Source organism: Protopterus annectens, chromosome 1.part0 (genome assembly GCF_019279795.1).
Source record: "Protopterus annectens isolate FY-2018-M chromosome 1.part0, PAN1.0, whole genome shotgun sequence".
NCBI classification, from domain to species: domain Eukaryota; kingdom Metazoa; phylum Chordata; order Ceratodontiformes; family Protopteridae; genus Protopterus; species Protopterus annectens.
Window position 1 is genome coordinate 1875229216 of NC_056725.1, and position 13798 is coordinate 1875243013.

At 44.9% G+C, this 13798-nt stretch overlaps 1 protein-coding gene across 1 annotated transcript in view; it reads right to left on the reverse strand.

Moving 5' to 3' along the window:
* Nucleotides 1-13798, reverse strand: part of NIPBL (NIPBL cohesin loading factor) — a 4951262-nt gene that overhangs the window by 4520868 nt on the left and 416596 nt on the right. Inside the window, exon 2 of the mRNA XM_044076429.1 lies at nt 10924-11057. Coding sequence (XP_043932364.1) covers nt 10924-10987 — 64 coding nt within the window. The 5' untranslated portion in view covers nt 10988-11057. The remainder of the gene's footprint in view (nt 1-10923; nt 11058-13798) is intronic.

Sequence of the window (13798 nt, forward strand, 5' to 3'; positions counted from 1 at the left end):
CAAATCAAAGCTTTAACATGCATTTATTTCTTTGCTCAACAATATAATCCATCTACAGGGACTGTACAGTCTTCATTAACACTACTTAAAAAAGTGTTTGACTCTTTGGGGGAAATGTTTTTTGTTACTTAAACACGGTCAGTGATAATGGAGAACACTGGACCACACCAATGTGTTTGCATAGCTCTTAGAATGTTACTGTAGTTGCATAAAGTACAGTTTTGTACCTACCATAAATGTAGATGTCCGATAGGTATGCATCTGCAGTCCTTACATATGGGTTGTCCTGCCTCAGGCAGCCCTTCGGTCGGCCGGATTCCAAAGTCTGGGTCCGGCGTCGGCTGATGTCGCCTTTTCCCGGCGTCAGAGCCTGGGGTATAAAAGCGTCAGCCGACGCCATCTTCCTCAGTTTTTCTTGCCCCAGATGCCAGGTGCCCTCTAATGAAGGCTAAATTTGGAGAGATGCAAAAAAAATTCCAAACATGCACAGTAATATAAAACAAATACACTATAATAGATAACCCCAGCTAGCTGGAAAGAGGGATAAATACTCAAGGAATACCACAGAGGGGTAGGAGGGAGGGAAATCCTGACTGCAGATGCATACCTATCGGACATCTACATTTATGGTAGGTACAAAACTGTACTATGTCCTTCAAGGATGCATCTGCAGTCCTTACATATGGGTAGAATACCACAGCCAAGCTGGGGGTGGTAGGACCTAAGAAAAGGATGGTGTAGCTGAAATGCCCTGCAGGACTGCAGTAGCAAAGCCTGCTCTGGATCTGGAATATAAAGGTAAGTTGTAATGCTTGGAAAATGTATGCACGGAGCTCCATGTAGCAGCTTCTAAGATGTCCTTTGCAGCCACCCCTCTTAAGAAGGCTGTGGAGGTGGCTGTGGCTCTGGTGGAATGAGGTCTAATGTTGGCTGGCACAGTTTTGCCATGAAAAGAGTAACAGAATCAAATGCAATTCCCTATCCATTTTGAAATTGTCTGTTTGGAAATTGCTTTTCCTTGTACACCAGCAGCATATGCTACAAAAAGTTGGTCAGTTTTCCTGCAAGTCTTAGTTCTGTCCAAGTAGTAGCGCAACTGTCTGTGAAAGTCCAGGGTATGCAGAAGTTTCTCTCCTTTATTTTGTGGATTTGGAAAGAAGGTAGGCAGGTGAATAGCTTGGTTCAGTGAGACCCTGGATACCACCTTTGGCATGAATGAAGGATTGGTTCTCAATGAGACTCTGTCCTGATGAAAAGTAAGAAATGGTTGTACTGCCACGAGGGCCTGTAACTCAGATACTCTTCTTGCTGAGGTTATGGCCAGAAGGAAGGCAGTCTTCCAAGACAGGAAATGTAGTTCTGCAGATGCTGCTGGTTCAAAGGGAGGTAGAGTTAATTTTTCCAACATGAAGTTAAGGTCCCATGTAGGCACTGGTGGTTTCCTTGGAGGGTTGATGTTTTTTATCCCTCTTAGAAACTGCTTTAGCAGCGGATGAGAAAATACAGGTGGATCAGTGTTGCACTCAGCTGAAATTGCTGAAGCATGAATTTTTATGGAAGAGTAAGAAAGGCCATTATGGAGCATTTCTGCCAAGTATTCCAGGATATGTGGAATGCTCATTACTGTCGGATCTTGGCCCTTTGTGGAGTTCCAAGTGTGAAATCTTTTCCATTTTGCTGAATATGCCTTTCTTGTGGAAGGCCGCCGAGCTTCCTTGATGATATCGTTTACCCTTTTGGATAGTTTATCCAGGCGAGGAGTCAAGGTATTTTCCAGGCTGTCAGCTGCAAGGTTTTTAGGCTGGAGTGCAGAGTTTTGTAATTGTGCTGTGTCAGAAGTGGCCATTGTGGTAGAGGCCACAGTTTTGTGCATGACAAGCTCCTTAACAGTGGGTACCAGTGTTGTCTTGGCCAGTCCGGAGCTATCAGAATCACTTTTGGTTGTTCTGTCCTGATCTTCAGTAAGACCTTGGTCATTAACGGAAGAGGTGGAAATGCATATACTGTTAGAGTATTCCAGCTGAAAGAGAGAGCGTACACTTTCCATGCTTGTGGGTGATATGTCCTTGTGCAGAATTTCTTCAGTTGATGGTTGTGGTGGGAGGCAAAAAGATCTATGTCCGGCCTTCCCCATGATTGTGTTATTTGAAGAAAGGTGTCTGGGTGCAGCATCCATTCGTGTGGATCCATGATGTTTCTGCTTAGGCTGTCCGCCAGTACATTGTCTTTTCCTGGTACAAACTGGGATTGCAGCTCTATATTGAGTTTTAGGGAAAGTTCCCAAAGATTCACTGCCAGCCTGCAAAGAGGGTAAGAATGGGTACCTCCTTGCTTGTTTATGTACCACATAACTGTGGTATTGTCTATCTATTAGCAGGTGGCCTTGATGTAGGAAGTGCTTGAAGGCCTCGACTGAATGCATCACTGCCAGCATTTCCTTTTGGTTTATGTGCAGGCGAAATTCTGTTTGTGTCCATTGTCCTTGAACGCATCTGCCCTCCATGTGCGCTCCCCATCCATGGTCTGAGGCGTCCGCTGTAATGGTTTGGCTGATATTTGGTTTGCTGAAAGGCAGACCCATGTTTGACTGGCTTGCTTGAGCCCACCACAGAAATTCCTTTTGAAGGCATGGAATGAGGGGGATCAAAGCTTCTAGGCTGTGACTGAGTTGAGACCATAGACTCCTTAGGTACCATTGTAGTTTCCTCATATGCAGCCTTGCTTGTGGAATCAGAAGAATGCAAGATGCCATGAAACCCAGGGCCCGCAGGATTTTCCTTGCAGTCAGTTGGGTTTGTTTTGTCAGGTTTCTGAAATAATCCGGTAGTTGTTCTTGTTTTTCTTCTGGGAGAAAAGCCATTTGGGTGGTTGTATCTAGTTTTGCACCCAGAAAAATTATTCTTTGGGATGGAACAAGTCTTGATTTCTGAATGTTGACTGTGTATCCCAAAGCCTGAAATAGGCGGATGGCATAATTCAAGTGTTTTACCAATGTTTGTTGGCTGTCCGCTTGTATATGGCAGTCATCCAGGTATGGGTATATTTGAATCCCCTAAAGTCTGCAATGTGCAATTACTGATGCCAGGCATTTCGTGAATACTCTGGGTGCAGTAGATAAACCAAAGGGCAATGCTGAGAATTGATAATGCTCTGAACCTGCAAGAAATCGGAGGTGTCTTCTGCAACTTTGTCTGATAGGGACATGCAGGTATGCCTCCTTGAGGTCTAGAGTTACCAGCCAGGACCCCTTGCCCAGCATGAGAAGGAGTTGCTGTAAGGTCAGCATTTTGAATTTTGGCACAATGAAATAAGTATTTAGTGCGGACAAATCCAGAATAGGCCTCCATTGCTTTTCTTTTCTTGGGACAAGAAATAGTCTGGAATAAAATCCTTGGCCTTGTTCTAGGAGAGGAACCTTTTCTATTGCTTTCATTTGCAGTAGGTTGGAAATTTGCTTGAAAGCCTCTATCCTTTGATTCGGTGGCAGATTTGGCATGCCTTGTCTTTTTGGTAATGTATGAAAATGGAATCTGTATCCTTTGTTCATAGGTTTATACTAGGCTATCTGCCCTAAGGCATCTACAAGCCTAGCCCAAAGTTTTGTGGCTTATGCCACCCCTTATGTTAAAAAATACTGTGCCCATTAGTTTGTTGTGCCTCTGTCCAGCAGTGACACAGAGATGATTCCCAGGGTAAACCTACGATCTCCCATCCACCAGTCAAGATTTCTCTTGAACAGAGCCAGCGAGGTGCTCTGCCTCACATGGACCGGGATTTTATTCCACAGCATAGGGAGTCTCTGGGTGGCAAATCTATCCTCCAGCATGTCCTATTTATATCCGTGCTAAGGTTTAAGTCGCTTGCTCTAGTGGATCTGGTAGATTTGGATTTTTTGAGGTGGCGCATGTCCATTAATTCCGGGTTGGACATGGCCTTGTATGTCAGGCACAGGACACCTCTGAGCAGGTGGTATGCGACTGAATAGAGCTGGAGTTTCTTCAGTCTGGCAGCATATGACAGATTTTGGAGTCCCTTTATCCTTTTGGTGAGGAACTTTTGGGGTCTCTCCAATTGCTGCAGGTGTCGGGTGAGATGCATCCCGAATGGGGCATTGTACTCTATCATTGGTCTGATAAGTGAAGAGTACAGGGGAACAATGACCTCACTTGATCTGGATGTGAATCCCTTCATGATCAGGTGGGCAATGTAGAAGGTCTTTCTAACCACTTTAGCAATGTGAGTGTCAAAAGAAAGGCCACTGTCAACCTGGGTCCCCAGGTCCCTGATAACCTCTTCTGTGCTTAATGGATTGCCACCTATATGGTAGCTTGGAGTTACCTTGTTTTTCCCGAAGGGTATGACTACACATTTTTTGGCATTTAACTTCAGGCCATGGCTCTGGCACCAGTTATCAGTTTCCCTGAGACCCCTCTGAAGGATATCTGTGTCCGATGTACTTTCCACTATGGTGCCCAGTTTGCAGTCATCTGCAAACTTTGTCAGCCATAGTATGCCTATGTTTGCCTGTACTTCTGAGAAGTAGATGTCGAACAACAGGGGGCCAAGGACTGAGCCCTGTGGGACACCACTTGTGACCGGCTTGGAGTCTGACATGGCGCCAGCAACTCTAACCCTGTGGGTTCTGTCCTTTAGCCAGTTTGCAACCCATCTTGTGACATATGGGTTTACATTTAAGCTGGTAAGTTTCTCTATAATACCAGAGTGGGGTATTGTGTCGAAAGCTTTTGCAAGGTCAAGGTAGGCTGTATGGACTGCCTTTCCCTCATCAATGGCCTTGGTGACTGTTTCGAAGAAGTCGACCAAGTTCAAAAGGCACGATCTGCCCTTGACAAAGCCAAACTGGGTCGGGTCCAACGTCTGCAAGTCCCCTATGTCTTTGTTTACAAGTTCCATTATGATCCTCTCCATAGCTTTGCAGACCAGGCTTGTTAAGCTTATGGGGCGGTAATTACCAGGGTCCGTAGAGGTACCGCCTTTGTGGAGTGGGACCACAGTTGCCGTACGCCACTCCTTGGGCACGTATCCTGTGGTAAACAGCTGCCTTATATACGGGTTTAGTTCCTCGTTGAGTTCGTGTAGCACACAGCCGGGGACACCATCCGGTCCCATTGATGCTGTGTTTTTAGCTTTAGAGAGAGCAGCTTTCACCTGCGCATTGGAGATGTCTGGGAGGCTACACTCCGCTGGGATAGTTCTCTCTCCTTTTGGGGGGGGGGGGGGGTGAAGTTTGCACTGAACCTGTCTGCCAGTATGTTGGCAATGTCTGTGGGTTCAGTGATTTTTGTATCATTTTGGACTAATTCTGCACATATCTGGGAGTTTCCACCCATGTTTCTAACATAGCTGAAGAAGGCCTTATGACTGTCTTTTGAATCTATTGCAATTTTTCTCTCAAAGTTGGCCTTGGATGATTTTATGAGTGCTCATATTTTTTTACTAATAATGATCAAGGGTGTCTTCTCTTTTATGGATTTTGCTCTATCATGTAACAGCTTTCTCCTCTTATTGTAAAGTTTGTTTATGGCTGGGGTCCACCAGACTGGAAGTTTGCCCTTTGTGGAAAGAGTCTTGGTTTTATTAGGGATTGCCTGATCCATGCAGTCCTGGAGGTGTTCGTAGAAGGCATTTGTAAGGGCTTCCGCAGCTTGGGTTGTGGTTTCCACTGGCTCGGGGGCCTTGAAGGATACCACACCAGTCTTGAGTAGTGTGAAGTTTGCTTTAGAGAAGTTCTTCACTGTGGTCTTTTTTGTTTGGGGTGGGGGCAGGATGTGGATTTCCAGTGAGATAAGTTTGTGATCTGATCTCACCAATGAGGGATATACTTCCGGTGTGGAGCATTTTGTCCCCATGTTTGTGATGATGAGATCTAGTATATTTTCTCCTCTTGTGGGAGCGGTGACTAGTTGTTCCATGGCATTTGAATTTATGAACTCCAGGAACCTTTGGGCTAGAAAGTTGGGGCTTGAGTAATGTTCCCAGTCTATATTCGGGTAGTTGAAGTCACCCAATATGATGGTGTTTGGAGATACATTTATACCCTCCAGTGTCTTCAGGAAGGCTGTGTGGGGTTCCTGAGTTTGAGAGGGTGGCCTGTAGCATGCTACAAATTGTAGAGCAGTTTTGCCTATGGTTAATTGCACCTGGATGGTTTCCGATGCTTCGTGCGTTGACACCAACCTGGAGGTGTGGGTATCCTTGATGAATATGGATACACCCCCTCCTTTTGTGGTGTGGTCCGAGTTTTGGGGCCAGAACGCATGATATGAGGTAAAACCTGATAGCGCCGGGGTGCTCTCAGGAGCCTTGAACCAGGTTTCAGTCACAGCACAGACATCGATGTTCTCCATACTGAGAAGGGCCTCGAGTGCGTGCATTTTGAGATTTAGACTTCTGGCATTGAGCAGCATTACCCTTAGTTTCTTCCCATTTTTGTTTTCTAGGGTGGTAGGTTTAGAATTTGAGCCTTGCCTAAAAAAGGCACTATGAGGATGGCAAGAGCCTTAGCTAATATCCGGAATCCCAGGGGTGACAGGTGCAAGCCGTCCCTTGCGAAGCAGCGTGGCTTGTCAAGCATGTCATCCCAGGCAGACAGACACTGACCCTTTGAATGACACCAGAAATTAAGCCAATTGTTAAAGCTGATCATCTTGTCTCTATGTTGTGGCATCATTCTTGGTGAAGGAAGGATACTGCTCAGGGTCAGGGTCATACCTGCCTGGGCTACATAAGAGAGCTCCTCTATGTCTCTTTTCATGTAGTCCAGGGAGGTACGTCTCAGGTTGTTCACACCGGCATGGACAATGACTGTGTCATATTTGTACTTGCTGTGGAGTGACCCGAGTGCTTGTGTTATGTGGCGGATTCTAGCGCCCGATAGGCAGCTTACTGTGACCCTCTCCTTGTTCAGCCTGGTGAGTGGGACGTCAGTGTGTCTGACTATGGAGTCACCTATGACAAGTATGTTTAGTGTTGTACTTGGCCTTAAGGGCTGTGACTGCTTTGCACACTGATTTTGTGGTTTATGTGTTGCCTGTGGTGTGTCATGAGGTGGCAGTTGCTTGGATGTCTGCTTTGGAGGACTCTGCTGTTTAGGTAAATTTTTGCACAGAGCCTCCGAGTATGACTTTGTGTGTTTATGTGAGACTGGTTTTGTGGTGTGTGTAGTTGCCTTCTCCTCCTGTCTGGTTTTGCCAGTCCTGAGTTGAGAGAGCTCAGCCTCCAGTTTGGCTAAATAGCTGCATCTCTCGCAAGTATTTGTGTTATGTGGGAGGAGGAGAGGGTTGTCAGTGTACATGAGGCAATTGTAACATTGCCTCAATATTCCCAAATTCACCAACTGGACAGGAGAGGAAGCCAGCATCTGGCCCTTCGACATGCTAGAGAAATTTAGAAGTTAGGGGTGTAACTGAATAAGAGAGGACTTAGTACAGAAGTGGGTACTCCTGGGGGGGGATTTTGCTAGTGAGGGACTTTGTATAATACAGAAGTGCTAAACCTGAAAAGAAGATGCTTTTAAGACAAGTAAAAGCTTTTAGGAACAAGTGCTGCGCTTTTTAGTTAAGTTAAGCTTAAGTTGTCTATTATTTGCAGTATCCATTTGTCCCTTGTAATAATGTGCCAATTTTCTGAGAATAAAGATAGCTTTCCGCCCAACGGTGCTTCCAATTGAGCCCTGGTTGGCCAACGGTGCTTCCAATTGAGCCCTGGTTGGCGGGGTCAGAGTCAAGTCATTGAGTTTGTCCTTGTGCAGCAGGTGTAGGTCCCTGCACTACCTCTTTGGTTAGGAGGCTGCCATTGACATCCTCTGTAGGAGCCTCTAGCTTGCCCTCTACCTCTGGCACGTCTATTTTTGCCTCTTTGAAATCTGTCTGTGTCTGGAAAGGACCAATTCTTAGAAGGCCAATTTCTGCTGAATCTTGGTGGTTGGACCTGGAGAAAATCTTTCACTGTCTGCACTGACTTAGCCTTTTCCTCAAATTTCTTTAAGACCTCTTGAGCCGTGGAACCAAATAACTTTTGTTTTTCCAGGGGTGCATCCAGAAGCTTTGCTTTAACATGATCTGGCAGTGTTTGTTCCTTCAACCAAGCATGTCTACGTATGACTGCACCTGTCATTGCTGACCTACATGAAGCTTCCAATGCATCATAACCACACTGTAAAAAATGGTTGCTAACCTGCTGGGAGTTAGGCACCAGATCCTGAAGTGCCTTGCGATCTAGGGGTTCAGGTGAGGTTAGTTTTTTATGCAATTCATCTAACAGATATTCTTGATACTGTATCATATGGAATTGACAATTCAATGCTCTCATAGAAAGAGTGGAAGAAGTGTACACTTTTTTACCCCATCTCTCTAAGGCCCTGGATACCCTTTCAGAAGGAAGTGGGTTCTGGGTCAGCTGAGTGGCCCTTGTAAAGGAATAGATGTGTGTCCGGGACCCTGTAGTACCTGTCGGGTTTGACAGGAGCCGGAGGGAGGGAGTCTGGGGAAATACTAGACTCGGAGTACACATCCTCTATGACATTTAAAACAGAAGGAATAGCCAAAGGTCTATGCTGAGGCAAATGCAAAAAAGTCCTTAACCTCTTCCTGGAATCAGAGAATTCCTGGCCTTGCCATTTAAAATGCTCTCTCATGGAGTGAAGGGTCTCCCCAAAGGACAACTCTTCAGGTGGGGAGGCCGAGAGAATAGATTCCTCTGCATCAGAATCCTCGTAGGCCGGAAAGGCCTCCTCCTGGTAATCTGAAAGGGCAGAGTCATCTGAGGCCTCATCAGAGGACTGGGGATCTGTCTGCTCAACCCTGGGCCTTTTGCCTGGAGGAGGTTGAGAGCCCCTGTCTGGGTGTGGCTGAGAACCCCTTAAGGAGATAAGGTCCTCAGCTAAGCTTAAAATTTGTGAACCTGTAGAGGATCCCTGAGGAATAGCCTTGGGAGGGAGAGATTTTGGCTGTTTAGCAGCTTTAGCACGAGTAAAAGCCTTAATGGACATGGATACAGGAGGCCTGGCTGCCCTACGTGCTGGGGTAGTTTTATCCACAGAAATGGTGTCGGATATCTCCGAGGCACCGGTTTCAGAAGGTAATTCTAAGACCGACCCAGTGGAAGCCTCCGGTACCGAAGGTACCGGCTGTGCGGTGTCGTCGGTCAGAATCGGTAGAGATTCGGTTTCAGCAGAGACCGAGACACTAGCGGTAGGCCTGGGAGTGGAGTCGGCCGGAACCGCGGACCGCGTGTGTCGGTCCTTCTCCTTACGTTTTTTTGGGTAAATGAGCTGTCGGAAGCTCCGACGGCATTTTATAGCAGTAAATTTGCCCAAAATATTCCTCTGCAAACTCTGCCCGACGCCTAAGAATGCGTCTATTGAAGGAAGCACCGGCTGTACAGGCCGAGACGTTGTGGTCTGGGCCTAGGCAAGGTAAGCAGTAAGAGTGGAAATCCTTATGAGGTATTTGTTTCCCACATTTTAAACAATTATTAACTTTAAACGTTTGATCTGACATCGGCTGAGGCAAGAAAGAGTCCCCAACGGGGTACTTAGCTTTTTTGAAGACTTCGGTAGCCGAAATCACAAAAGCTGGCCGACCGGCACTTGCGAACTGCTTCTGCTTCGGGCACCGCGCGGCAAGAAAGACTGAGGAAGATGGCATCGGCTGACGCTTTTATACCCCAGGTGCTCTGACGTCGGGGAAAAGGGCGACATCAGCCGACGCCGGACCCAGACTTTGGAATCCGGCCGACCGAAGGGCTGCCTGAGGCAGGACAACCCATATGTAAGGACTGCAGATGCATCCTTGAAGGACATCATCTAGAAGCTGCTGCATATCTTGGCTGCAGCACCCAACTTCTTTGCTCAACAAACAGGAGCAAAGCTAAAAATAATAGGTAAAAAACCCATTACTGTTACTCATACCTGGTCAAGGGACCTCATTATGAGGAATGTTCCTCATGGAGTAAGTCCATGTTCCTCACTGCTCCACATTTGAAGGTTATGTTGCGCATTCATTGTCAAGAATTTTTCTAATTAATGTCAATGACAGCTGAGAGAGGTTCAACAAAAATGAAAAGCTTTTTATGTTTATCATATTTAGGGGCATTAATAGTTTCAGTTGACAACAGAGAACAATGGACTTTGCGTAATCACACCATTTGGTACTCCAGATTTGAACTTGTGTGGCCCAGTGTTCTCAATTAATAGCCACACTGTCAAGTGTTTCTCACTTTATATACAGTTGCATTTTGTCTCAATCTCCTGCAGTTATTTCCAAAGTAGTTTCCCAGTTTGTCAAAGAATCACTTTTAACTCAACATTGCAACTCCACATTTAAAGCTATTTTTTTATTCTTCATATGGTATCTGCTCAAAGAATGGAAGGCATTTTACAATTAGAAACTGCTGCCAAACTGACTTGCATACAGTCAGATGGCAAAGTTCTCGCAAACTCCATTCTTTTAAAAACACTAACTCAGTAAAATCCAGACCAAACAGTCTCTGCTAAAACTCCTCTCCTTCACCAGTCTCTACCCTTCAAGGGAAAATTAAAAACATAAGTAATTCAAAGATATTAAACAGTCAAAACAAGCATCTAGATTTAAAAACAACTTGTCCCAAAAGTAATAATCAGCAGCAAAACACACAGTTCTAGTTTCAGGCATGTCAGTAAGTTAAACCCACTTGCAACACTTACGCGCACAGTGCCAAACAAGTTAACAAGTTAATGGCGCACACATGAAGCAGCAAAACATTTAACTTAACTGGGGTGGCAATATTATACTTCCTTGTGTAAAAAAGGTCTTAAACACTTAGGACTGTGCCCACTTTGAATGAAGCCACCTAAGCAACTAGCTGGTTTCTAAACACTATCCAAAATGCAAACAATCACACAAAACTAAACAGACTACTTACAATCTGTGAGGCTAGCAATCCCAGCAAGAGTGGTGATAGGAACATGAGGCATATCCCCATTCATTCTGAAGCTGTGAAGTAGTGGCTGCAGAGGTTAATGGTGCCAGCCGATGTTGCTTCCCATCTCGTAAACACTGCATGAGGGAGAAAAAAAAACATTATGTCTAACACCGCAATGTCATGAAAGTACAAATCCGATTACAATCATGACAAGAGACTGACTACTCTCATAACATGGAACTGGTGGCAATTTGCTATCTACCCTCAAAAAAAAAAAAAAAAAAAAAACCTTCATTCACTTGTTATACCAACAAAACTGCCAGGTAAAGCCAAGCTATGGAAGCGCTCTCATTTTCAATACAAAGTAATAATTTTATATTGACATTAGGGTTGTCATCTGAAAAGCATGATTCGAAAGCCAAGTTATTACAGCTTGGTTTTTGCAGATGTTGATGCTGAACAGAGATGCAACCACTTAACACTGATTAATGAGGCGTGAGAAATTAACTTGGCTAACAAAAGTGCAGGACCAGTTCCATCATAACCCACCTCCAGGACCAAAGCCTGCAGGACTTGGGCAACTCAGCATCTGCAGCTTTCACAAGCTACTTGGCTCCTACATTTCATCCATAATACCAAACACTTGAAGGACCCTTCCCCATATCTTTTTTGCTATCCATAAGGTGTAGCCACATCTGTAAAATGTCTCCCAGGCTAAAGTTTTGTTTAACATTCAGTTGTAATTTAGCACTTTCACGGTTGGTTTTCAATGTTTTCCCATTCACAAAAACTAACTGATCAGTGCTCCCTCAACTTTCTCATTTCCTATGAATGTCCTTGGTTCCTCTTCCATTTCCACTATTACAGAGGCAGACACCCCTGACACTCACACTGCTTGACACTCCAGTACGGAGCAACATAACAAATACTAGACTATTTCCTTACAGGACTTCTTGCCAGCTTGATGAGACATTTATAACAACTAGTGACAATGTATTAAATACCACGTGAACATGCAAATATCACTCCCCAAGGGCATTTATCTGGCTCCTGAACATCCTGAAAGAATGGAAGTCATGAATTTGCCGGTCTGTAAAAAAAGTGCTGTCTTAACTTTGCAGCATTTGCTGTCATATTAAACAAAGTTGAAGCCTGCTTAAACCTAAAAGTTAAAAAAAAATTTTGATTTGTTGCGACAACTTGACTGCCAGCTAAATCGTGCTTCAATTTGTCCTCACAAGTGTACCTGTAACTTACGACAGTTACAACTCTGCCCTACAACTTCACCGGAAAAAAGAATAGTTCACTGTAAATATAGCCATTATTTGTATAATTGGATATATCCTCTTTGGTTGGGTCTATTTCAACGAAAGCTCACACCGTAAAGTTTAACCAAAGATTCCACTCCAACTCTGAGAAAACTATACCTGGCAGAAAATTTGAACTGCTGTGTATACTCATTTTAAAAGGCATCCAGGTGCCTCCCTTTCTGAGCACCACAAAATCCTGAATGGAACTCTGGATCCTCCTCCCTCTACTTGCACCTTTTCCAAGGCTCCATATTCTAGCAGGTCCTCCTGCAACGTGTAACCAAAAAAGCTTCATCCTTTAGAACAGGATGAAGACCTGTAAATTTTCAACTGCTTAAGAGATGCAGTTCGTAACCCCGTCCATTACTTTGGAGGGTCTATTTGCAAGGATAGCCTCCTATTTGCAAGGAAGGAGGGGGATATGTGTTCTAGTCTATGGGTAGGGTGGGCTGGAGTAGGGGTTTAAGTGAGGGACAGCTTGAATGAATCCTAGGTCTTCTCTGGGGGTCAAGGCCAGTATTTCTGGTTTGCTTGCTATTCTTTTTTTGCATCTTAGCTCCCTCTCTTTCCTGCTTGGGGAATAACAGCCAAGATTGCGGAATTCCTGCTGAATCCTGGAAGAAAAAAAACAGCTACATGGCCTTTCCATTTTCCTTGCCTCGAATACTTCTCAGTAGGGGTTGTAAAGGCATCCTTGTCTAACGAAGCATTATGGAGATCCAACATCACGATCTGGCAAAGGCCATGTTTTCAGCAATGCACATTTTCAAATCACTGACGCAAGTGGCTACCCTGTGTGATGCATCCAAGGCTCGGCAAAAGAAATGAAATCTAATGTTGGGAGCTTCAGCTCCACCACCTTAGGATAGACTGCCAAGCTAGACCCAGTGAATGGTTCTCAATTCCTCCAGATTACAGCAGCTACAAAGGCTACCCCAGACCTAGAAGCAATATCCAACTTGACAACTAACAAAGGTATTAAATATTTGTAATGGAGCCAAAACCCCAGTGACATATTACTGGAAGGCTGAGATACAAGTATGCCATGCCTCTAACAGATGATGTATTGAAAAAGTACAGTTTTGTACCTACCATAAATGTGGATGTTCGAGTGTATACACTGCTGCAGTCATTACACTTGGGTTATCCTGCCGTCAGGCGGTTCCCCAGTCGGCCTGAGTTCCAAAGTCTTGGTCTGGCGTCAGTTGCTGTCGCCTCCTCCCTAACGTCAGTGCGACAGGGGTATAAGATACAACAGACACCATTTTCTTCAGTTTTTCTTGCCCCAGATGTCAGGTGCCTCCAAATAGGTAGACAATTCCAACTGCTAATAAAATATATATAAGAAAAGCAAAAAAACAACTTACATCTACCAGCAGATACTCCCCATAGGTAGTAAGGGTAGAAGACATAGGTACGTACCCAGCCAGTAAGAGGTGAAGGAGGGAGGGTAACCTGGACTGCAGCAGTGTATACACTCAAACATCTACATTTATGGTAGGTACAAAACTGTACTGTGTTCGTGTTAAACTGCTGCAATCATTACACTTGGGTAGAATCCCAAA